Here is a 27,005-nt window from a genome sequence, read left to right on the forward strand (position 1 = left end):
TTCACGAGAGCTTTCCAAAAAGCCCCCATTTTTTAAATTCTGACAATTAGAACCGGAGTTATGGCCATTTTAAGAATTTTTTTTTGGACCCTTATAGCTCGGGTCAGGGGGGTCGGGGGACCTTAAGTTTGGTATTGATGGAAAGCCCTAAGGCCCAGCTATAACATTCTAAAATTTGAGCCCGATCGATGCCATAGGGACGGAGCTATTGAGAAAATAAAAAAAGGGGGGTATTCAAAATGGCGGAAGGAGGGGTGGGGGGTGGGGGGTCAATGCACCAAGTTGCAATTTTCATGCGATATATAACCTTTGCCGAAAACCGCAAGTCGATATCTCTTTTAGTTTAGGAGCTATTAAGCTCCAAAGAGCGGCCGGACGGACGGACGGGAACGGTTTTTAGCCATCCATATATTCGTGATCAGGAAGTGTCAAAACACATTCTGGCAAAGTTTGGGGCCAATCGGAGGACATGAGATTTTGTTAGGATTATAGTAGGTGAGATTGTTAAGAATCTCACCTAATATGTCTTCTATGTATTTTTTCAAATTTACGGAAGCCTGTAATGAGGCGAATCAAAATATGATAATACCCACCCAATGTCTGGTACTATTTGCCCCAGCATTTTTGAGAATAGTCATAAAATTACCTTTTAGAAATTGGCTCGATAAACGTATTTCCTTACAAAATAGAGGAAAATTACTTTCACAAAGTTGTAGAGTGGTAAATTTCCTATAAGACTGCGCTAATTAGAAATTTTTGAAGCGCTCGAGTAGCTTGTAAAAAATTAAAATATCCGTTTTGTGACTTTTTGCCCCAGTCTCCCCTATTGATATTTCTTTTTACTTCCTTTTCGGGAAGGTTGTGTGGAAACTTGAAAACTAGTTTATCATCTTTGTTTTTTTTTTTTAAATCACTTGCTAAAATATTGAAAAATTAATAATAATATGGACATTGCTTTGGGTAGTATTCCGGCCACTTTGAGTCAAATACCGGCCACCTTTTTTCTGACCACCTTTTGTGACGGAACGGATAGAAAATTTCAAGACGTCAAACGGAACGAGTTTAATACGTTTATATGACCCACAAGCCCTGAGATCTTCCGCGTAATTTGTCCTGAAGACCTGAAGAGTAGCATCTCAAATTTACGCGGAGATTCCCATAGCAATTTGCCCTTCCTGAACTCTTCCAAGGCCTTTTCCACATCATCTTTTTCACATCATCTTCTGAGTATTGTAGTTTTTATTGCCAAAAGGGTTTTGCTTAAAAAAAATTGGAAGTAATAAAAAATAAATAAAATCACTTATGAATGAGAATTTTAAAAATCGCCATTTTTGAGCTTAAATATTTACTACATAGCAAATAGCTACAGACTTTCATAAAATATTGTAGATTCCCTCAACCTTCAACTTTCCAATTATGCACAGACATAAGAAAAAAATAACTTTACGTAGTTAGGAAAAATTATTTTCTTTATGGGACACCGGGCGGTGTTCCAATCGTCTTTAAAGGGTTAATACATCCTAAAATGAATAAATATTTAAAAACAAAATTAATTCGTTGACTATTCGAAGATAGCATACATAAACATACATTTCTGCATCGCCTGGTGACGGTTGGATCACCTGGTTACCTGGCGTCCCTCTTGACGAGGGGGGGTTCGGCTAGGGTTCAGGGATATTTGGTGCCTAGGGCGGAGCAAGATCTTTTTTACCGTACTCTTTTTGTAAAAGGAGTTGCCTTATATAATTCCCTTCGTCGTGAGGCACGTAGCTCTCAAAGGGCGATTCAGAAACATTTCCAAACTGGGCTTAACTGATTAGTTTATATATATTTTTCTTTTGCTTTCTTTTTACTCTCTTTCCTATTATTAATTGCTTTCTTTCCTTTTTTCCTTTTTTCTCTGTTTCTATCCTTTTTCTTTTTAAATTGTTTTTTCTTGTCACGCGATTGTAAGAGGGTTGTACCCTATTAGTTGTGGATTTTTGAAATAAATTAAAATTAATTTTAATTAATTTATTTCCATGCCCGAAATTACACTCAAAGTGGCCGAAATTTGGCACACTTCCCCTATTAGATTAGATCTTTTTTTCTCTTATTTAATTTTCATTTACCTTTTCTTATACTATTGTAAATCCTTTTATTTTTCTTTTTTCTTTTTTTTTGTTGCTGTTTTTTTTTACTTGTTTTTCTTTTTTTTCTTTATCACAATTGTAAGAGGGATGAACCCTATATTTGTGATTCAATAAATATTACTATTACTATTATTATAGTAAGGTGGGGTAACCGGATCGCTTTCCGAAGAGAGTGCTACTTAAACGCTTGTTTTTGGACTGATGAAATTCTTTTTTTTACCTTTTCTAAATCCATAGAATTATTCACTGTTTTATTCAGAAACATAATATAAAAAAAAATTATCAAAAATATTAAAGAAAATTTATAAAATAATGATAATACTGAAATAAGTCAGCATGCACTAACTGGGTCGCCTTTTCGCTAATTCACTTTTAATTTAAGACATGGGGGTATATTTTTAATTTTTAATTTAAGACTTTAAGACATGGGGGTCTTCATGCTATAGGAGGGATTGTTAATAATCTCACCTAACTTTATACGGGAGGTAGAGCTAAGCCTTAGCCATATGGCTTAATTATTTTAATTTTTTATCAGTTAAGAATTTTTGGAAAAAATGAACTAAAGATTGGATTACTAAAGACAAATTATCAATTAGGATAAGTGTGCCAAATTTCGGCATAGTTGTATGCAAGTGTCAAAATCTTAAGCTTGAAATGTAATATTTTAAATTCAAATTGATTTTTTTATTCTTTCTTCTGAAAGAGTGTTGCTTGGAATCTTGTAAAGTGTTTACCGTCTTTATTTACTCTAAAATCATTCTGAATGCATTTTAAAATGAATAAAAATATAGACATAGCTTTGGTGCCCTATTTCGGCCACCTTCATTCTCATTGTTCCTTGCCCTTTAGGATTTCTTTCAATATCTTTTTCACGTCATCTCATTTGTCGAAGTTACATTTTTTGTTATTCTTTTGCATTGTATTATCTCTGGAGTACGTAAAATCTAAAAGTTCATGGAAATTCAAGGAACAAAAAAGGTGGCCGAAATTGCAAGCTGGCCGGAATTTGGCAAACTTACCCTACATTCTGAAAAACAAATAAAATTAATTGCTATTAAGGATTTTGAAACCTTCAGAGGGTCTGAGCTAAATCTCTTATCTGAAGACTGCCTTAAATTCATTAGTAAGTTAAATTACATATATTTTTTTCTTTTCTCATTGCCTTGGCAGTAAGGAGGAATTAGATTGGCGAAATTCAAGACAACCACCCCACCTGAAGAGTCAATATGCTGCACAATATGGCATTGATAATTTTGAGGACGACGTCACGGTGAATAAGAAACACAACAACAAAAAATCAGAAACTTTATGATCCCATTCTTGCTCGTCATTACAGTCAATTGGTGAAACAAATGTGCACGATGACAGCATGAGTAGTCTGCTGTATGCTGGTCAAAGGAAGAAAATGAGTGGTACGACATCGTACAAGAGACCCGGACCACCAACTCCCAGTAAAAATGGGGGTCGTTTATCATTGGGAGGAACAGGTGAAGTGCATCCACGACAAATCCTCAAGGAAATCAATGAATCCACCAAACAGCAGACACCAAGCACCCTGAGGGCGATATTCAGTAGGAAATCCCTGGCCAGAGATGAGGTAATGTCCGTAGAGAGTTGCCAAAGTAGTTGTAGCGTAGTAGAAGATGAGTTTATGAATGCATGCTGCACATTAAAGGGACGAGGAAAGATTGAATGGTTCATGGGGGGTGATAAAGGAGGAAATAATGAAGATACCAGTTCATTGTCTGATACTCCAAGCTTGAGGAAAAGAAAGCCAAAGAAGAGAAGGGTGTCTATAAATATGACGCATTTGAAAAAGAGACGATTCTCCAATGTTCTTCAGTGTCAGAAAAATCGCCAAAAGAGCTTTATGAGTCGATCAAAAAGCAATCGAAAGGATATATTTGATGAATTTCGCTCAATTAATAATGATGACGAATCTGAATTGTGGATTGAGAAGGACGAGGATGACCTCAATGACAGTGCCGAGAAGAAATTTGAAATAATTGCACAGCAGAAAATCTCACAAACACCTTTTTTGCAAATTACACAGAAGACTGATAAGGTCAAGAGACGATTTTCAACGCCAATCCATTTGATAAATTCTCCATCAAATTCAAAGCACTCAAGTGCAAAATGTTCTGGTGGTGGTGTATCATTTAGCGAGAGAATTCCCAGGTCGGAAGTGATCAAATTACCAAGACGTCAATTGATTCAGAACCAAAATTTTGGAGTTAAACCCACATCAATCCTATTTGCCATTCTTATCATCCTTTTCGCTGTTTATTTCGCTGTTGTGAACGAGCTGTTCAGCCATTAGATGTTATTGTCATATTGCTTATTTATAAATTATTATTGAAAAAAAAATTAAATACAATGCAACCGTAGAAAAAGAAATATTAATTTCCTTTAAACATGGGCAAATTAGGGGAAGTGCTCATAATTTTGGACAGGACACTTATAAGTATAAATGTTCTAAGTTTAAAGTGCAATATTTTCAATACTAAATTGATTTTTTTGTTACTCTTTTTTTCCGAAGGGTTGTTTAGAAACTTGGCACGCTGCTTACCGTTTTTGTTTATACTAAAATTCGTCTTAATACGTTTAAAACTCAATTGATATGCAGAGGTGCATTTGACTCTAATATAGGACACCTTGGTTGTAAATTTGGACACTTTGCTTGTAATTTTGGACAACCAATTCGTCTCAATAGGATGCCCTTTATTCTCCATTTTAATAACTTGAATATCACTTATAAATATCGAGCAAAAATTATTAGTAGGGGAGACTGGGGCAAAAAGTCACAAAACGGATATTTTATTTTTTTTTACAAACTACTCGAGCGCTTCACAAATTTCACATTAGCGCAGTTTTATAGGAAATTTACCGCTCTACAACTTTGTGGAAGTAATTTTCCTCTATTTTGTAAGGAAATACGTTTATCGAGCCAATATCTAAAAGGTAATATTGTGACTATTCTCAAAAATGCTGGGGCAAATAGTACCAGACATTGGATATTATCATATTTTGATTCGCTTCATTACGGGCTTACGTAAATTTGATAAAATACCTAGAGGACATATTTTCATAGAAAATTTATTCATCTACACCTTTGTAAAACACCGTTTTCTCTGCGAGAAAAGTGAGAAAACGAGAAAAGTGCTTTTCAAGCTATTTTAGAAAAAAAAACACACAAAAGACAAAAGATTCCCCAGAAAAGCTATGCAAGCCATTGTGAGAAGGCGTCGACCTCGAGGCAGACCTAGGACGAGGTGGCTGAATCAAATTCAGAATCTTGCCTTGGAACGCCTCGGGATCGAACCCGAACATCTTCCTGAAGTGGCGGAGGATCGACAAGCGTGGGCTGCTAATTTGGATGTCATGGGCCCGCGACCCCAATAGGGATAAGCGGTTGAAAATTAATGAAAAAAAAATGAAGAACACACAAAAGACTGCAAATTGTTTGACCAATGCAAACAACAAGCGGCGAGACATGATAATGAAGGGTATGATAATGACGTTTCTTTTCGCCGTGAGACATCAGAAATTGCTTCGCTTTTTTGTTACGTTTTGCTCTATACCTTTTGTTACTTTTTACCCCAATTGGCCATTTTTAATAAAAGGATTTCTGGAGAAAAGAACTTTTGTGAAAATCTAAAATAGATAGCGGATTCGTATTTAGAAAATCCAAATTATTTAGAAAATATTCACCAGTGCATCAATTTTGGAAAATAAGTAGGTAATAATAATTGTTATCTTCTGCAAGGAAAATATTTCAAAAATAGGGCTAAAAATTTCGATATTTTTTATTTTCTATATTCCTTGTTCGAATTATAAGAAACTTATGACATTGAAGAAGGTCTATGGAGGCTATCTATAGAAAAAAATTGAGCCGCTTTCTTTTTTACCTTGGAAGATATTGAATTTTGAATTTTTCGATTTGTGACTTTTTGCCCCAGTCTCCGCTATTTCACCACAGCTAAATAAGACTGAAGTATAAACACGAAGTTCTGTCATATTTCTCGTAAAGCAATTGCTCACACTGAAGTTTTCAACGAAGCAATAATTCAAATTATAGTAAAAATTTAACGAATTTAGTGTTAAAATCTTCCAAAAAGAAGCAAATATATAGATAAAATTCATTATTCATTAAATATTTGAAGAAAAAGCCATAATTTTAATCAATTTATGTTTAGTGTCCAATTTTACCATCAAGCTGTCCGAAATTATAAGCACTTCTCATAATTGGTTTTAAGGCTGGAACATTTTATTCAACAAAATTCCAATGTCACTATGTTATTTTCAATAACCCTATTCATTTTTCATTGGTAAGATAAAGATAAAATTAAATGCATAAATAAATACTTATTTATTTCGACATTTTTTTATTATGTGAAAATTTTAACTCTTTTCGTTATTTAATATTATCTCTGCAAATACCTCTTGAAATGATCTACTTACAGATAAATGAAAACTTATAAAGATAGACAATTTTTTAAATTTATGTTGTTGGATTTAAAACGTACTTAGGCTTGAAAATTTATTTTCTACCATTGTCGTTAGATCCAAAGACAATGTTTTCTAGATAAAACATATAAAATTATTATATTGGAAAAGTTTGTCTAGCTGAACATATATGAAATGTACGCTTGTTGCCGTTTTTTGACAGATTTTATTTGTTATTCAGTTTTTTTTTTTAGATATTTAGGGTAAGTGTTCCAAATTTCGGCATAGTTGCATGCAAGCGTCAAAGTCTCAAGTTTGAAATGTAATATTTTAAATTCAAATTGATTTTTTTTTCTTTCTTCTTAAAGAGTGTTGCTTGGAACCTTTTAAAGAGTTTACCGTCTTTATTTACTCTAAAATCATTTTTAATACATTTTAAAATGAATAAAAATATAGACATAGCTTTGGTGCCCTATTTCGGCCACCCTCATTCTCATAGTTCCTTGCCCTTCGGGAATTCTTCCAATGCCTTTTTCACGTCATCTCGTTTGTAGTAGCTACATTTATTGTTATTCTTTTTCATTGTATAATCTCTAGAGTATAAACTAAAAATTTATGAAAATTCGAGGAACAAAAAAGGTGGCCGGCATTGCAAACTGGCCGGATTTTGGTACACTTACTGTAATAATCAATTTTCTTCATTTTATTTTCTGATTTTTAAAACTCAATTTTCAGATACCTAACGCATTTTAAAGTTTTCCGAGCTTTTTTTTGTTTGGAAAGCGAATATTAGTTATTGAATATTTGAATTATTACTCTATTGTACGTTGAGACTTTATCTGGTAAAAATAGTTTTTTTTTTTACTCTGCAGGCTAGACCTTTTTTATTAATTCTTGCATCCAATTGATACAGTTGGATTGAAATTAAAGTTTTATTCTGAAAAGTAAGCATAGCGTCTTCACATTTCCCGCGTCGCAACACTATATACATTCAGGCGTATTTCAAAAATGATTTCATGAATTGACTCCCAAAAGTAGGCAAACTTGCATAATTGTATGTGCATAATTCCATCAGGTGCATAATCCCGAAGTACTTAATGCCGGGACTGAGTGTAGATGAAAGTTCCAGCTAGGCAGTGATGCGCAAATTTTTGTATCCGATGTAATGTTTCCGGGGAAAATGAAGCCTACGTAGGTAGGCAAAATGTTGTACGAAGCTGAGCAAACCAGGGCAGCTTCGTAAAAATCACGTCTAAATTTTCATTTTCCTGTAGAGGAAAATCCAAGGATTTCCAGGAATTTTGTGAGGCAGAATTATGAACCCAATAAGTGAGAGATTTTTTTTGACATAGTGATATAATTGATTTGGTTTCTGTGGCAATCAGTAAAAAATCTTAAATCTTGGACATCTTTTTTCCCTACAAAGCTGCACAATCTACCCCTATTTTTTCGTTTGCCCACAAATAGTATTAGTTACAAGTGAACAAATGTAATAAGAACAATTTGCTTCACAAGACTATACTTGTTAAACTACAATAAAATTGAAATTAATGAGCAATTTTAAAATTTTAATTTGCTGAATTCAAATTAATTTGTGCAACCACATTTGCTATTTTAACATATTTTTATACAGGTTTTTGTGAATAAAGTTAGTGTATAAATAAGTGAAAATCTATCAATTTAACTGGTTTTTAATGCAAAATAACGCACAGGAACAAATCATCTGAAAATTAAATTGAATTTACCTACAAATTGAAAAAAAACCTAGTGTAATAGCACAGCAAAATGGCTTAAATCAATTCTAAATTGTATTACAAAATAACAAAAAGAACTTTGTAAAGAGTTTGAAAGTATAGTATAAAAGTCACTTTCAAGCATTCCTCAAAACTGGAACGCTTTGCAACAACCCCTTTCAACTCTCAATATAAGAATACAAAATAAAAAAAAGTATATATTTTCCACTTTTCATACTAGGGGAAGTGCTTATAATTTTGGACAGTCTGCATATAAGCATCGATATCCCAAGTTTGAAGTGCGATATTTTCAATACTAATTGACTTTTTTTGTTACTCTCTTTTCAGAAGGATTGTTTAGAAACTTGGCAAGCTATTTATCATCTCATTTTTACTAAAATTAGTTTTAATACGTTTAAAAATGAATTGATATGTAGAGGTGAATTTGACTCTTATTTTGGACAACTTGGTTATTAATTTTTACAACTTGTCTGTAAATTTGGACAGATAATCCGCCTCAACAGGATGCCCATTGTTCTTCATTTTATGAACCAATCTTACCAAGTCCTCTTCCTGTTCATGTAAGGGAAACGTAGAATGTCACAGAAGCCCAGAAACTTTCCATATCATTCATTAAAGTGAGTTGACTTCGATACTCCAAGTACGTGCAGATTCGCTCATTCCCTGACCTTTCCGGGAGCCTTTCAAGGCATTTCTCGCTACATCTCTTTCATAGAGATGATGCTCCTTTGTTTCTCCAGGCATTTGTCCAACCTCTAGTCATCACAAAAGCTAAAATTTCACGAAATTTCGTGAGAAAAACACCTGTCCAAAATAAGAATCATCACCTCACTGGTGAATGTCTTAAAACATTTCCCATTTTTCACACGAAAAATATAATTCACAAGGCAAATCTCACTTCAGGTCAAATGTACAAATCATCAGTAACGTGAATCAACACAATATTCAATGAATATTCAATAATATCACTCAAAAACAGCGAACAAACTTTGTTAGTACTTCACCAAAACTAAATAAGACTGAAGTAAGCCACGAAGTTCTGTCATATTTCTCGTAAGCAATTGCTCACACTGAATTTTCAACAAAGCAATTTCAACTCAAATCATATTCAAAATTTAACGTATTTAGTGTCAAAATCTTCCAAAAAGAACAAATATTTAGATAGAATTCATTTTTCATCAAATATTGGAATAAAAATTCATCATTTTAATCAATTTATTTTTAGTGTCCAAGGTTATCTTCAAAGTGTCCAAAATAAGAAACTGGACAAAATTATGAGCACTTACCCTATATAACAAAGCATTACTGTTATGGGGTTCCTTGTGAATGAGAAAAACACACTAAAACTTTCATATTTGGATGAGAATAAACCATAAAAAATATTTAAATTTCCAATTGTAAATTTTATTTATTCTCTGAATCTAGGCGAATAACGGAAACATACTGAAAAAAAAGTCAATGAAGAACGTTTTTGAAAGAAAAGTATAAAAAGAGTTTAGCTGCACCACTCTCTGAACTATGTTTATCGTAATTTTTTTTTACCAACTGGTAGGTATTCTTTGACGGTTAATGTGTTCCTATAGGTCCTTAGGTTCATTTCCAAGTTTTTTTCCGTATAATTCCTTCTTTATGCACACAGTGATGGTAAAGCTTTCGTCTTGTTTTTTTTTTGTATTCTTGCAGAATCCCACTGCTTCACCTGCTGCCCGTTTTAGAAGTATTTTCCGAAATAAGCGGACAACCAATAAATAGATATTGGATATCATTAATGAGACTTTATATTTTTTTCGTTGCATCCAGAGTGGTTTTTTTTCTTAATTACAAAAGAAAAACAAATTGTTTTAACAATCTGAAGTACAAGAATTTTATATAAGCAAGTTACGTCAGACTAGACATTATCTATAAATTTTAGAGAAAATATATTAAACATTAAGTACAAAAAGAGAGAGATTTTTTTTTAAAAAAGATAACATGGACGGAATCTCAATTAACTGTGTCAATTATTGCATTCTGGATAATTCTTTCGTCGATCTTGAAGTGTTTCTCGCAGAATTCGGCAATTCTGAAACAGGCTTCGCGGAGTAGATCTTCCGGAACTGTTAGGACGATCCTTATGTAGTTTGGATATTCGAAACACTGTCCGGGCAAACAGAAAATACTCTGTTCCTCCACGAGAGCTTTGACAAAATGCAAATCCGTCGGATATTCAGGAAAATTGTCCACATCAATCCTGATCATCATATACATTGCACCATCTGGCATTATTGGCCTTAGTCCTCTCACTTCGGTCAGAATTTCATAGGCAAGTGTGGCATGTTTCTGGCAAAATAAAAAATTCTCATTTTTTATCTAAAAGTCAATTTTAGAAGAAAAAATTACATGATATTACCTGTAAAATGGCAACAGTTTCGTCAAAGAATGACTGAGGTGTTTCGGTGAGAATTCTCGGCAATGCTCCTTGAACTGCAGCATTTGGTCCTAGAATCCTCGCACTGAGTTTCATTAGCGCTGTTCGAACGTTCTTAAAGAGATTGTGGCGATCATGAATAGTTATCCAGCCCATGCGCCAGCCAGGTACGAGAAAACGCTTCGTGAGGCCTCCACAAGACAGCACGGGTACGTTTTTGGACAGAGAGCTCACTGAGTGGAAAACTTTTCCCGGGTAGACCATGTGCTCATAAATCTGAAAATTTTAGAAATATAAGAGTTAATTAGGTTTCTGAAATAGTAGATTGAAGATATAATGCTCTTAAAATTATAAATGGGAATTTATTTTTAAATCATTTAGACTTGCTTAAAACAGATTTTTTTTTGCATATTAAAAAAAATAATAATTAATTATTGAAAATAATTTACACTAAATAAGGTAAGATGGAGTAATTCGGTATTTCTTCATTTTTTTTCTCTTCCCATCTAAAACTGTTAAGAAATTTCAAAGTTCCAAATTAGACACGATTCTAAATTACCCTATCTTACCCTATGGTCAAGGTCAAGTCATCGACTGTTTAAAACTTTTTTTTTAAAGAAATGCACTTGTACTTTGTGTATTTTGGAGCGATTTCAAAGAGTTACATTAACATTTTAAGGACGAGAAGGTTTAAAATTGGGGGTCGGAAAAAATAATTTTTTTCTGACTTTTTAGAGCAAAACACAACTTTAGAAGACCGTAGGAAAAATTTCTTTTTTGGGTCCCCGGTGACCCAATCGTCCTTAAAGGGTTAAACAAGATTTGCGAAAAACCTGCTTTTTAGCACATATTCCAAAATGGAAAGAAATGTTATTTCTATTACATTTGCAAGATTTCATATATTTTATAAAACGGAAGGTGGCTGCGTATAATCAAAAATAACTAGTTTTTTTTTAAGTTTAAAAAAGTAACAAAAAAAATCTATTTCGGTCAGTCAATGAAATAACAAAATTTATTAAAAATAGTTTTAAATCATGTTTGAGTTTTCAATATCGTTTATAACTACCGTCTCTATTCTTTTTAGAAAAATAATCAATTTTATTTAATCCTTAAAAGTTGTGGGCTTTAGTGAATCATTGGATAGTAGACTTTCTCTATGAATCTGAGATCCCGCAATTACGACTAGCATAATATCGATCTTTTATATTGACCCACTTTATGCATTAACAAAAAAGAAACGCTTAAATAATTTAGTCTAGTTCAAATAGGAATTTGTACACGAAGAATTGTATTTTAGTCGAAACAATATTTAATACCACTGATTCAAAATCCGAGATATGTCGCGCATTGGAATGTCGTGATGTAGAGCAAGCCACCTTATCAAGAGTTATGACAACATGAAGAAATGAAAATTACAAAACAGACCCAATACCAGGACTTTGTGCCGCGGATCAGAAAAGGAGAAAATAAACTTTATTCTAATTCTTTCGAAATTTGTCATTTTTGTTTTAGATTTTTTATTTGCTAAATTCAATTTTTGCTGACAAAAGTTACCAATATATTGCCACGTTTAATTAGGGTATAGGAGAGTAATCCAAGTAATTAAAAAGTACTCTTCTATGTAGGTTTTGTACTTCTTCTTGGTTTTCCTTTTCTCTTTGTTCATCATCTAAAATAATAATAATAATAATAATAAGTTTATTGGTTCATGCCCAGGATACAGAAAGTAACATGTAGGACTATACAATAAAATACAATAATGCAGGAATCTTAAGATTCAGAATCACAAAAACAATATTTTTAAAAAGTATCTCGTAAATGTTCGTAAATTCTTTTAAATTCCCACTGGGGACTTAGCAAACGCTTATATGAATCGTGTGTCATTCGTTCACGAAAATTATTCCTAACATGATCACTTGGCGATCATTTTTGTTCGTCCACAAACATCTGTTTGTAAATGTTCGTATGCAAACAGAAAAAAAAATCTTCTAATATTTCACCATTATTCGCAAAGTTTGGCAAAGAAACACGAATGTACAAACAAATAGTAAAACTGTAGGAAAAAATTTTCTATTGACGAACCGTCTTCGTGAAAAAAGTAAAAATTGAATGAGTTTTTTGTGCACTTCTGGGTTATACGATTTATGAGTATTTCGTAAATCCCCAGTGAGAATTCACAAACATTTACGAATTAATTTTAAAAAATCTGACTTAAATAGATGAATATCCTTTATTTGTTTATTTTGAATATGGAAAGAAAAAGGGGTAACGACCTAATAGGTTCTTAATGATTTTCAAATTTGATCCAGATACTTCGAATCGTTTAGGAGAAGTCAAGTGTTAATTTTCAGTGTCACATGCACAAAACAATAGACAAAAAAAATAGCCTTTATCAAGGTTAATTAAGGAAAATAAGGAATATGTTGCAATGAAGAATGACAAGGAGAAATCTTTCTCCTAAACATTTTTTTAGCACATGACGGTTCTGAAGTGGTTCTAAATCAGAGGTGTGCAAGAACCGTTGAAACCGAATAAACGTCAAAATAAGTTTGTTCTGGTAGCGTTTTGACCATTGACGTACATGTTTTATTTGACGATTATTCGGTTTCAACGGTTCTTGCACGCCTCTGTTCTAAACTATCGACTTTTCTTTGTGTTGGTTCATGTCTCGACTGTTTTCCCCAGTCTTCTTTCTGCTCCAAAACAACCAAATAGTCATGACAAGAACCAACACAAAGGAAAGTTGACTACAGTGGCGACAATATAAATAACACAGTTTCGGACACTGTAATATATGCTTTGTTTTTCGAAAAATTATGCTTTTAAATGATGAAAGTAATAATAATAATTGAACTTGTATATAAATACATTTTGAATATGAAGAAAAACCCTGAAAGTTTTTAGTATGATCAAAAAATTCTTGAAATGGCACATGTTAAGAGGACAATATAAATAGCACACCCTATAAAAAGTGATAGTTTTCGGCTTCTACTGCAATTAGTAACTTATGAATTTTATTTTCAATTAAATTAAATTTGGATTATTAGTACTTAGTTAAGTAACTTTTCGAAAAAATGAGCGCTTGACAGTAAAGGATCATTAAGGAAATCAGGATTTGACACTATTCTAATGTGATTGTATTTCATATGTGGATATCTACTTAAAACTATCTCAAATTAGTCTTATTCGAGAGATTTATCTTGTGGTCAATCTTTTCCTTTAAAATCAACAAGATTGAGGTCCTTAGACCATCCTGCCCATTCCAGAAGGTCAATTTTGTTCTAACTGAACGAGTTTTAAAACTCTTGGTAATGTGTTTGTGATCATTAGCTTGGTTAAAACTTAAAAACAAAAAGCAAATCCTTTTCGATGTTGAAGTACATGTCTTGTCCAAAGATATCCTTGTAAATAAAATTGGTTTATATTGCCTGATATTCCATGTACAGACAATACACCACTTCGCAAAAAGTAACCCCATACTATAAAATTACCACCGATAAGTTTTACGTTCTTAGTTATGTATCAAGGACAAAATTCTTGACTTTTGGGACATCTAATATTTTGTTATGTCATATCTTGTGATATTAAACAGAAATGCATCGGTTTATCGAAATATTATTCTAGAATTACTGGTCCTTCTGCATATGCTCTTTAAGAAAAATAAAATAACAGGTATGGTTTCGCTTGGATACTAAATCCGTACGTCTGGAAACACTTCTAAACCGGGTATTTTTACATAATTGGCTTTCAGTAATGTTCACATCAGTTACTTTTTCAAATTTTGTTCAATTTGTTGCTTTATTTTCGGCACGGCAACAAATAAATTCAGTTTTACTATAAGAACAATGGCAGAATGTTCTCTAGAAATTGTAATTATTTTTCGAAATTTTCGAGTTTTTGCGTGATTTGTAAGTTTGATCATAAAAAATTATTGAATTGATGGTTATCGTCTTTGAATAATATAATTTACAAAAAAAAATCTTAGTTATCCTAAACTTTATTGCGTAAAGCCTGCACATTTGGGTGTTTCAACAAGGAAAAAAAATTTTTTGGCATTATTCTCACGGTGCTGTATTTGATGAGAGAAGAAAGTTTTTCTTCGACGACCATAATGATCAGACGCCGTTTAGAGGTGGCTGAACGACCCTCTCTGTAGTGTAAAATCAGAAAAATGTTCTAGAGAGAGGGTCGTTCAGCCACCTCTAAACGGCGTCTGACCATATGGTCGTCGAAGAAAAACTTTCTTGTCTCATCAAATACAGTAGGGGAAAGTGACCATGCTTGATACGATCCAAGCTTGATAATAACTATTTTTTTCCTATGTTAATCAATAGTTATGACTCATCGCAATACATTTCAATAGCTGGTGCTAAGCCTCACATTTCCTAAAAAAAAATTAGGATCCTAGCTCTTTTTTCCTAGTTTCAGGAAGCAAAAATCAAAAATAGGCCCAAAACTGTAATTTCGATACATGATATTTCATAAGTATTTCTTAATTAATGTCGCTGTACAGGAAAACTACTATCATAGGCACATAGAGGGTTCATCAGTACTAATATTTATGTAAAAATACTTTTAATTGGTGGACACTGTTTTTGTGGGTAGTAACAAATTCATAAATTCTACTTGTGTCCATCCTATATTCTAAGAAGGGTCCATGAATGATAATTTTAATGTGGCAACTATAACATTAGATGTGATTATTTCATAATTACACATATTGCAATCCGCCAATTTTATCGACAATTGACATAATCTTCAACCCTGTTGCCTGAATTTTAAGGTTGCAGAATGACATTTTCATGGACTCAAAGTGAAAAAATGGTTTTCGCTAGCGCCCTAATGTCATAAAAACATGGCTTAGAAAAATTACATAAAAGTGATTTTAAAACTAATAACCAGTCATATAAACGATTTAAGCAGATAGATTAGAGTTCTGTCTAAATATTGATGTGCAATTTTTTGTATCCGGTGAATTTTTGCAGTGAATATGGGCCTCCGAATTGTCGAATCAATTATTATACAGGAAGGCCCCGGACCCAACTTGTATAAAAATCGCTACTGAATTTCCATTTTCTTCTTGAGGAAAATCTAAGGATTTCCAGGAACTATTTGAGGTTGGATTATGAACCTAATAAGTGAGACATTTTTTTGTCATAGTGGAAGAATCGCTTCGGTTTGTGTTAATCAGAAAATAATCACAAACCTTGGACATCATTTTACAGTATCAAGCATGGGAGCTTTCCCCTACCGTGAGAATAGTGCCAAAAAAATTTTTTCCTCGTTGAAACACCCTACTGCACATCTGCACCAAAGGCTTTATTTACATGATTTTTCAGTTCTCATAACTTTATTTTACGAAAATTTGTGGCATTAACGCCTAAATGATCAAAAATACAGGAATATAATGAATTTTAAAATAAAAGTAAATTTCAGGTAATATTTTTTAGAGAAAATGAGTGTGTGCTATTTAAATTGTCCACAGGAATTATACATACCTAAACTCATTAAATGACAAAAACACATAAGTTTTAACAGATCCAAATATTAAATAATTATCATTTTTATTTATAATAAACTTTATATTTTCTAAAAAAAAATAAAGTATAATCAGGTATAAAGATTGATATCGTATCATAAAACATCAAAATAGAAAACTCCTGAAGGTGTGCTATTTATCTTGTCGCCACTGTATGTAGAAAAATGTAAGAAAACAGTAAAGTGCTACAAAAAAAAAAATGCCCTGGAGAAAGATTTCCCCCTTTTCATTGGAATAACGCCATAATTTGAACAAATCCAAATTTAATAAAAATCTATGTTCTAGATAATGTTTTGTCAATTACGTTCAACTCTGATAAAAATGAATGAGAGTAGGAAAGTTCTAAGGTTCTCAAGGGACATATTAACCCATTCAGTCAATGTACTAGAAATACTTGAGATAGAATGTTCATATTTTGGAATTATTTCCTTACTAATTAATAGATGATTTTTTTGAAGAGAAAAATTTTTGATCTCTCATGGAGGCGCGGGGAACCGCCCTCAAACACGCGTCTTAACGGTCACTAAATTTAAATTCTGTAGATTAATTCACTACAAACTTTATTGATTTAGATAGAGTAACTATCCAAGAATATAAATTGGTAACTAGAATTGAATTCAGGAGAGAGGATGAGGGCCAATTTTAACAAATTCGACGGGATGTCAAATTTTCTGTCCACCATTTTGAGCAAAAATTTTGCATTACCTTCCGCGAAGCAAGAAAATAATAACAAAATGTATTTTCATCTCTGTCGGACTATTTTTTTTCAAGTAATTGAATAACTAACGTTACTAAAAATCCATTCCCGACAGCAATTCGGATAAAAATTGCCCAGAAATAAATCATTAAAAATCACTCAATTTGCGTATGATGTATAATACAATGGTAAGGAATGGGTTAATACCTCATCTGCTATAATGGGCAAATAGTACTTTTCAGCCAATTTGATGATCTGCTGAAGGTGACTCTTGCTGAAGACACTGCCACAGGGATTGCTAGGATTGAGAACTACGAGAGCAGCTGTGTTCTCATCAATAAGAGATTCCAGATGCAGCAGATCGATTTCCCAGCCCCGTTCAGGCAGAAGATCATACATTCTGAGGCCAACACCAAATCCAGGAGCGAGTGTTTGGTAAATTGAAAAACCTGGTCGAGGGATGAGAATATTCTGGCCACGATCAGCCAGTGCAGCAATGCAAAGCTCAAGAGCTGATGAGCAGCCACTGCAAAGGATTATGTCATCTGCTGTAAGGGGACCAACGTCGTTCTGTCTCGCTTCATACTCAGCAACCGCCCGACGAGCCTCCACGAGTCCAGTTGATGGTCCATAGCCGTTGCACTGGTTCAAGCGAAGCATCTCAATCACTGGTTCCACGATCTCGGGGCATGGTTGGAGATTGCCGAATGTTGTCGGATCACCTGGTAACAACACAACATCAGCAAAAGAAAAGCAACATTGGAGCGTGAAAAGAGCTTTTAGTGATATTGGAAGAAGTCCAATCAAGTGAGTAATTTATAGTCTCTCTCACTCGAGAACCCCAACCGCCTGTCCCACTTTAATTTATTCCGGAGGCTGGTCTGTTGTCGTCAGTCCTAATCATGAATATGCAAATCATCTGAGCGACACAGGTTTCTCACACACCTCAATCTATGTGAGTGTCTCCAAAGGAATAAAATTCATTTATAATCAATTCCACAAATATGAGACAAACAACAATAATGTTGTTTTGCACAATTTTAAAACTCTTTGACTTTTATCGGTATGATATTATTTGTTATTGAACAATCTGATATGTTTATGGATAGGTATTTTTTTTTTAAAAACTTAAATAGGAATGTGGACTTTCTATAAAATACGCAAGTTTTTGGATTCTTACTAAGGATGTTTTCCTTTTTCTTACAGAAAACGAACTTTATGAACAAAAACTTGGACTTTAAATTTTTTAACTTTTAAATTAGAACCCTGAGGAGAATGAGGTAAAAGTTCAAAAATAAGTAAATTGTAGGATAGACCTGCTATCCTACAATTCATATCCTGGTTAGACCTTAAGATAGATCTAGGGTGTATGAACGTTAAAAACTTCATTTATTAATTAATTTTTTCTAACATTCATACCCTATTTAATTTTGGTATGAATAGGGTAAATTAAGCTAATTCAAAATCTGCTCCAAATTGAAATGTTTCGCTATTCCAAATGGAAACGTCATTGTTTTCATGATAAATACAGTACTAAATTACTATATTTATATATTTTCTATACCACATTTTCATTATTTAGTTAATTTTGCTCCAAATAAAGCAAAAATCCATTCATATTCACATATTTTAATTTGTTAATTTCTCAGAAAAATTAAAAGTGTACCTTTTCACCATCGAATTTTTCATAGATCGACCATGTTTTCCAATGAAAAAAACAATGAGGTGACTGTTGTTTATTCGTTTTGTTTAACATTTATGTCATATTTCTGGCTAATTTTAGTTAAATTCACTGCTAATCTTTATTATTAACGGTACGTGAAGTTTTCAAATTAAATAATTACCTATTTCGTGAACAAAAAGAGTTTTTCTGAAGTGTCTGCAAATGCTTCAATGGGAAACCCCGGAAATATGATTTTTTTTTTAAAGAGATTTTCTTATTATCTCAGATGGGAAAGGAGAAAAGAGCAGGAGTAAGAACAAATCCTACACTCAAGAGCAACTCAACAAGGTTTTGGAAGCCTTTCGTCGCGATTTCACTCACACTGTTTGTCTCCAATTAGAAAATTTCCCTTGTCTCCATTTGAATTAATTTGTTTCCAATAGCAGCATTTTACACTCGCGTATTTTTCTTGTATTTAAGAAGTTTTCAAATTATATTTAATGCTTTTTCACTAAACAGTAACATACTAGAAGAGTCAAGGGGCAAATTAATATAATTTTCTTCAGAAAAAAATAGAACTTAATTGTGTTGAATCTTCTGTCAAAGTTATAGCGTCTGGAAATGGTTGAGTAATAGTTAGCAACATTTGTATAAAAATGCTAAATTTCAGCACTTGATGTACGCTGAGAGTTATAGTCTCGAAAATTTGTGAATTTAGGAGATAAATATCTTCCAAATAATGAATAATTTTAAGGGTTAACGTGAAAATATGTGGGTAACTACTAGGGGTGACCGTGAATAGCAAGAATGTAAACATTTTTTTAATGTAACTGCCGTTTGAATTAAAAAGTATCCCGAGCGAAAAAAGAACTAAATTATAAGCAAGAGTTACTGTACTTCATTCTTAAAAGAAATTAATTCCCTAGAAGAGTTTACAGACTTAGGATTTTTGACCACGTATTCTAATAAAACATGAAAATTATAAATCATAATATTTTGAGATTTACTGAATTTGTATAATGCCCAGCGCACAATAACTTTTGTTTTGAAAACATGTTTTTGGAATTTCATTGAGAGTGAATGATATCTAGATCTAGTTCTCTCGCTCACACTTATGGAAAATTCTAAAAACATGTTTACAAACAAAAGTTATTGTGCGCTGGGCATAATATTCAGTTTGTAAGTTCAATTTGTATAAAAACCGGACAATCTCCTTACAGTCATATGCATATGCCCAGCGCACAATAACTTTTGTTTTGTAAACATATTTTTGACATTTTAGTGAGAGTGAATGAAATGTAGATCTAGTCATCTCGCTCATTCTTATAGACAATTTTGAAAACATGTTTATAAACAAAAGTTATTGTGCGCTGGTCATTAAAAAGGGATAAACAAGTAAGGAAAAAACAATTTGTGAATAAAAAATGGCGTATAAAATTGATCATCTGTTGATCATGTCCGAAAATGAAATACAAAATTGTTGCAGTCATTTTAGAAATAAATCCAAAAACATAATTTTGGAAAGATTGTAGGGAATATCAGACTTATGTTAGTGAACCTAGGATCAACTTAAGGTTGATCACTCAAAAGAAAACAGAGATTGTACAGACTCTTCTAAATCTAAGAATAAGTAGCCAAATATTTGTTACAGTAGAGTCTCTCAAATCTGAATCTCTCAAATTCGAACGCCGTTTGGATTCAAAATGTCAATTGTGAGGTTATGTTAGAAAGTTCGTATTCTTGGTGAATGAAAATCATATTTATGTGCTTCTTCCTGAATGTTTACATACATTTATGGTCGTGTAAAATGAAATGGAAATATGTTACCACTAAGACTTGTGAGAAATTACGGGAATTTGATTCAAAGTGCAATTTATTCCCACATAAATTCAGTTAGTTTTAAAAATATCGTTCGAATTTGGGAGGTGAGAAATGTCAAAAATACCCCCCAATCGTTCGAATTTGAGAGACTCTACTGTATATTTAAAGCGTGTAGGGCAAGTGTGCCAAATTTCGGCATAGTTGCATGCAAGCGTCAAAGTCTCAAGTTTGAAATGTAATATTTTAAATACAAATTGATTTTTTTTATTCTTTCTTCTGAAAGAGTGTTGCTTGGAACCTTGTAAAGAGTTTACCGTCTTTATTTACTCTATAATCATTCTTAATACATTTTAAAATGAATAAAAATGTAGACATAGCTTTGGTACCCTATTTCGGCCACCCTCATTCTCATAGTTCCTTGCCCTTCTGGAATTCTTCCAATGCCTTTTTCACGTCATCTCGTTTGTAGTAGCTACATTTTTTGTTATTCTTTTGCATTGTATAATCTCTAGAGTACGTAAAATCTAAAAGTTCATGGAAATTCGAAGAACAAAAAAGGTGGCCGAAATTGCAAGCTGGCCGGAATTTGGCACACTTACCCTATACGAAATATTTTGGCCAACGCTTGATATGAAGTCAATCGCAGTAGGCTTTGAATTTTATTTCTTTCTTTGGTGTCGTTTCAAGACAAATTTATTAGCTTTCTTTTGGTGAAATTCTTGTTAAAAAATATTAATTTTTGACTGAGTAATTGCAAAAAGATGGAGAGCATGTAATGCTTAAAAGTGGACAATAATCTCAAAAATCCAACTCATTGAATTCTTATACTCATTGAACTCTTATACTCATTGAAATATCAAAAACATGTTTACTAAACAAAAGTTATTCTGCGCTGGGCATAATGTTGAAAAAGATTATGCTTTCGAAAAATTATGTTCTATTAAATTTTAACTAATTCGCCATTATTATAAATAATAAAAGTAAAACAAAAAATTATTATATATTAATACAGTAGAGTTCCTCAAATTTGAACATTTGGGGGGTATAGATGACATTTCTCACTCCTCAAATTTGAACAATATTTTCAAAAATATAACGGAATTCATGTGAAATTCACTTTCCCTAAATTAAGATAAACAACTTTAGAGAATATCTCAATGTAATTTATTGTGAAATAGATGGAATTTGTTGCGGAAGTTAATATAATACGATAATATTGAAGAAACATCAGAGAAAAATGGCACTCCACGCAAAACTTTCTTCACATAACCTCAAATTTTACATTTTGAACTCAACCGTCGTTCAAATATGAGGAACTCGACTGTAAATAAGATTCCGCCACTAAGAAAAAAACGGGGGTGCGATTAACTTTTTTTCCTCATAATTTTAACACTTTTTAGGTGTAAAAATATATCAATATTTTTTTAATTAATTTAATTTTTTACACCTTTTTAAGGGTAAAATTAACATGAAAAAGAGTAACTAAAACCCCTACTACACCTAAAAAGCATAATATTTACACTGATTTCGGATCAATACTGCAGGGTAAAATTACAGTAGAGTCTTCTAAATTCGAACGCTCGGGGGGTATTTTTGACATTTCTCACCTCCCAAATTCGAACGATTTTTTCAAAACTAACGAAATTTGTGTGAGATTAAATTGTACTTTGTAACCTTTCTAACATACTTCCTTTTCATTTTACACGACTATAATGTATGTAAACATTCAGGAAGAAGCACATAAATATGATTTTCATTCACCTAGAATACGGACCTTCTAACATAACCTCACAATTGACATTTTGAATCCAAACGGCGTTCGAATTTGAGAGATTCAGATTTGAGAGACTCTACTGTAACATTTCCGGAATGTTATTTTAACTTTTTCGGATTTCTCTCAGTGGCTAAAAATCTTCTGCGTTATATTTAGAATTTAGAATTATTCTATAGGTTTTTTTTGATATACATAATAAATACATAGATTAATATTTTTCATATTCAGTGACCTTCTTGCGACTGCCGCCATCTTTCAAAAGGGGAGATCGGGGCAGATTAGCCACGTATAGTATTAGATAGTGGTATCTTATAGTTTGCCTTCGAAGGAATATTGATGAAACCACTCTATTCTCAATATATATTTCCCTTACTATTCATTGAGATATTTATCAGCTGGATTCACATGATGAAAAGTTGCATGAGAAATTTTACTTTGTAATTCTCAATTTAATTCCCAACTGTTCCCAATTTCAAATCAAATGCGCGCGCGACAAAAATCAGCTGTCAAATCAATTGTGTGATGCGCGTGGAGCAAATTTGTTTGTTTTCGTGAGTAAAAATTCACGGAGGAGAGAAAAATACAGAATATTTGGGCAGAGAGTATTCCAAGGATTCCAAGCATTGCCCTCGTGTGTGATATCTCGGTGGAATGCGTGTGCATTGTACAAAAAGACTCAGATTTGAGATGTGTAATGTGGAGCACAATGTTATCCCGAAAGATAACCCAGCAACACGGAGGAATCAGGACAGGACCATCAGCAAAACATAGAAGAACTACTCCAACAATAGAAGTGCTGTTTTTCCACGAGAACTCAAGAATTGAAATGTCCGGAATTGATTTTGAAGGAAGCATTGTGTGGTGTCAGCATTGCATCAGGAGAGAAGTTGCACCTGAGCCGCAGCGCAGAACCTTGGGGAGGATCTCTCACCAGTTGTAACAAGTAAGAAATTACAATTACTGTTTGTTAACCGAGAAAATTTGACAGCTGATTTTTGTCGCGCGCGTTTGATTTGAAATTGGGAACAGTTGGGAATTAAATTGAGAAATAAAATAATCTTTATGAAAAATTTCTATGCAAAAGTGCGTAAGCCTCAGCCAATCAGATTGCTCTATTTTGATTTATGTATTTTTTCTTATGCACTTTTTCATCATGTGAATGAGGCTTACAAACATTTTTTGTATAAATTTATACGCAATCAAAAATTTCATTTGGTGGCTAATCTACCCGGGTCTCCCCTACTAGTCTCACCTAATCTATATGTATTAATGTTTGTATTACTGAGAGGTTTTGTGAATGTAGTTTGTAAAAAAAAAAACTAGGCACAAAATTTTCTCATTTTGTATTGCAAAGGAAAAAAAAAACAAGTTGAGTGATAATAAAACTGAAAAAATAAAAATGTAAAAATAGAAAAAATAATAAAGTGGAGCTTCTAAAATCTGCAAAACCATGCTTTTACGGTTAACCGTATGTGTGAAAAATATTTTTTTTTAATAAAAACTAAATTTTTCTTATTAATATTGCGGAATTTAAAATATTATTGCTATTTCCTAACAATTCTGCTCGGTTTTGCTCCTAAAATTACTTTTAAAGCTTCCTATCAATTTTTGCTAAATGTTCATCTATTTTAGTATCGTGTTTTCGGCCCCAATGAGAAATGACAGTGAACTCCCAACATCGTTGACTATTTCTCTTTCTGAGAATGGATCTCATTGATCTCATTTATATTATCATCATTTTGTAACATTGATTTCAAAATATTTTTTTTTATGTATTTCAATTAACAGAAAATTTTGAATTGAATGAACGTTTCAAGTTTTTCATGAATGAAATATATAGCTCTCTTTTTAATGCAAGAATTGATAATCTTTCTCATTGTAAATATTTTCATTTTAATATAAGAAGCGCTGTTTTTAATAAATTACTTTTAGATAAGTTATAAAATAGAAAGACTAAACTTTCATGACAACTATGCGTAAAATATGTAAATTGTCCGAGTGAATTCTACTGCGTTGCGCTTGTAAACAAGTAAATCAAATTCAAGAACTTAAATCTCGCACCTCCCGGCCTAAACTGTGACAAGTTATTATTGAAAAGTATTTTTACTATTATCACTTTATGTGTGATCATGCAATTATCACTTCAATGTGTGATGTTGGGACAATTTTTGTGAAAGATAAAAGTTCAAAAAAACAAGATTCCCAAAAATGCAATTTCGAGAAGATTCTCTTCGAGAAAGATCAAGAACTGGACGCTATATGGGAGGAGCGATCGTGATCTATTCTTGAAAAACTTGATTTCGATGTGAGGGGGACAAATTTCGTGGCATTTTTTCCAATATCTGAGGAAGATTTACTATTTTTTTTTTTTGTAAATAAAATGAAGAAGGTCGGGAAAACTTACCAATGGACAAAGGTATTAATTGCTTTTCTGGGTTTGGAGTGAACTTGAGACCATCAACAATTGCTCTTATAGGATTTACTGTACTTTCAGCAAATGATGTGATCTTGAGATTCCATTTAGTCCTCTTACTGGACAAGGGTTTTGTTGTTTTCTTAACGATCCTATCGTGATTGTTGTTAATATGATCAGTCTCCATATCCTTTAAAGGATCTTTGAAGATGATAATCTAACAATTTTTCCAGTTAGGATGTCTTTTTTTTAATTTTCTCTCTCTCTCTCAATAAAAACTCTAAATATCACACTTTTCTATTGATCTAATAGTCAAATATTAATCACTAAAAGTCTTCACATAAAAATTCCTATTTCACTAACACCATCACTTTTGAATGCAACTGCAAGAGTCTAAATTACGATCTGTGTTGTAAAGGTTGTAACTATAAAAGCATATTTCTTTTAGGCCAAAAATTGTGCTGAAAAATTGCCACAAAATGCGCACCAAGAATAGTTAAAAAAAAATAATAATAGTCTTCTTCACTGGACAAGTTCTCCAACGAAACTACTTGTTGCGATTTCAAAGTGGTGAGCTTTTATCTGGTGATCGAGTCGCGAAAAATCTGGAATTGAGAATTACAAATTAATCTCATCCACAGTCACAACCACTCCAAAGCCCATATACAGTGTTGGTTTAAAAATTATAATTTAAATCACTGACAAACATTTTAATAAAAATCATTAAAAGAAATCTCTCACACTAGCCTCTTTTTCTTGCTAACAACGTAGATTCTTCCTGTTTTAGTGGCGTACACACTTTAGTGTCCCAAGGGGGGTAAAAAGTTCTCACAGAATGGAACTTTTTTCGCGGGGCAGAGATCTTTGGGCAGTTCAATGTGCCGTAGACGAAAATGGTAGATTACTTGTTTTTTTTTTGGAAGATGAAATAGTCAATGGCTCACGCAATAGAAGGCCCTGTGAGTGAAATTGGGAATTTTCCACCTTGCCACTGATTTCTCAGCTCAAACTAATATCACTGATCACCTTCATTTGCATAGCTGTAGGTCCACAAACACGGACAGTTCCATGGTGGGGGGAGTCCATCGTGCCAATTCACTCCCCAGATGCATGATCTTTTCAGATCCTGAAAAGAATATCATATGGGAGTCCACCACAAATACGCTATTCTTGAACAGGTCTATGCATTAAATAAAGAAGCAGTAAAAATTAATCAGCAGAAAGCATATAAAAATCTTATAGGGTGTGTGCCAAATTTCGGCCAGCTTCTAATTTCGGCCACTGAGTGAGTGTAATTTCGGCCATGCAAATGAAATAATTAAAATTATGTATGTAATCTTCGAATAGTCAATTAATTCATTTTTCTTTTAAATATTTATTCATTTTAGGATGTATTAACACAAAAACCGTTAAATTTTAGGTTGAATTTGAATTTAAATTGCGTTGTAAAAATTCAGTGTGGAAAGAGCGGAAAGAGTCTACGGAGTCTACAAAAAATGTGACAGATCGATTGTGTTTCTAGTAGTCTTATGCCCTAGATCAGGTGGGTGACATTAGCTCTGAAAAATGCGTCCAGTTTCAGTGTAATTTTTTCCCTGTTTTCGTACACATTTTACGAGATATCTACAAAACTATGTAGATTGCCAATTTAGGGTTTTCGGTTGCCTCTTCGTTATTAAATTGGCTTTTATTTTGTATTAGTATTTTTTACTAATTCATTCTACAATGACAGAAAACAGCTAATAAACTCAAAAAAAATTTCGGCTCGCTAGAAACATATAGGAAACATAGGAAATGTCATACCCCTGCCCTAGATACACTTACGACTTAAGCCGAGAGACGACTTAGTGGAAAATGATAGAAATGTAGTTTGACGATTATTTCTAATAAAATTACGCTAAGCCGTCTCTCAGCTAATCCTCAGGTTTGTCGAGGCGCTTACGATTTGTGGTGAAGTGCAAGAGGTTTTCCTTTGGTGTTTTTCATGAAAATTGATTAGTTTTCATTTAAGATTGTTTCTGTTTATGTTAATAGCGAATCATTCTTTAAATTTCGGGTAAAATTTCTCAGCTGGATCCTGTATTTCACGTAAAAAAGTATATACTTTGTGAGCGTCTCTCCAATGAGGTAGTGTTGCCTATTGCGACAACATATTTTGCTTACCTAAATTTCTTATTCACTTTATGTGTTTTTTTTTTCAATTTCTGAGTTCTACAATGTCTAGAGAAAAAAAAACCATCGCTTCTATGAAAAAGATGATGTGGAAAAGGCCTTGGAAGAGTTCAGGAAGGGCAAATTGCTACGGGAATCTGCGCGTAAATTTGAGATGCTATTCTTCAGGTCTTCAGGACAATTTACG

General features: G+C 32.8%; 3 protein-coding genes across 4 annotated transcripts in view; 1 reads left to right on the top strand and 2 right to left on the bottom strand.

Moving 5' to 3' along the window:
• LOC129805345 (myosin-2 heavy chain) overlaps positions 1-10,274 on the top strand; it is a 38,374-nt gene extending 28,100 nt beyond the window's left edge. The window contains exons 5-7 of one of the 2 annotated variants that reach the window (XM_055853208.1): positions 3,303-3,402; positions 3,469-3,729; positions 10,016-10,274. In XM_055853208.1, coding sequence (XP_055709183.1) covers positions 3,303-3,402; positions 3,469-3,729; positions 10,016-10,084 — 430 coding nt within the window. In that variant the 3' untranslated portion in view covers positions 10,085-10,274. Of the gene's footprint in view, positions 1-3,302; positions 3,403-3,468; positions 4,530-10,015 lie in introns of those variants that run through there. The other variant, XM_055853207.1, reaches the window with a different exon arrangement.
• Positions 1-11,921, bottom strand: part of LOC129805348 (venom dipeptidyl peptidase 4) — a 153,720-nt gene extending 141,799 nt beyond the window's left edge. The window contains exon 1 of the mRNA XM_055853212.1: positions 11,918-11,921. The gene's annotated coding sequence lies outside the window, so the exon portion shown is untranslated. The remainder of the gene's footprint in view (positions 1-11,917) is intronic.
• Positions 10,093-25,251, bottom strand: LOC129805358 (tyrosine aminotransferase). Its single transcript, XM_055853231.1, has 4 exons — positions 24,638-25,251; positions 17,183-17,697; positions 10,722-11,015; positions 10,093-10,651 (listed from the first exon to the last, which is right to left on the bottom strand). The coding sequence occupies exons 1-4, from the start codon at positions 24,831-24,833 to the stop codon at positions 10,316-10,318; spliced, it is 1,341 nt and encodes a 446-aa protein (XP_055709206.1). The 5' UTR covers positions 24,834-25,251; the 3' UTR covers positions 10,093-10,315.
• Positions 25,252-27,005: the final 1,754 nt, after the last annotated feature.

The sequence above is a fragment of the Phlebotomus papatasi genome, chromosome 3 (genome assembly GCF_024763615.1).
Source record: "Phlebotomus papatasi isolate M1 chromosome 3, Ppap_2.1, whole genome shotgun sequence".
NCBI lineage: Eukaryota > Metazoa > Arthropoda > Insecta > Diptera > Psychodidae > Phlebotomus > Phlebotomus papatasi.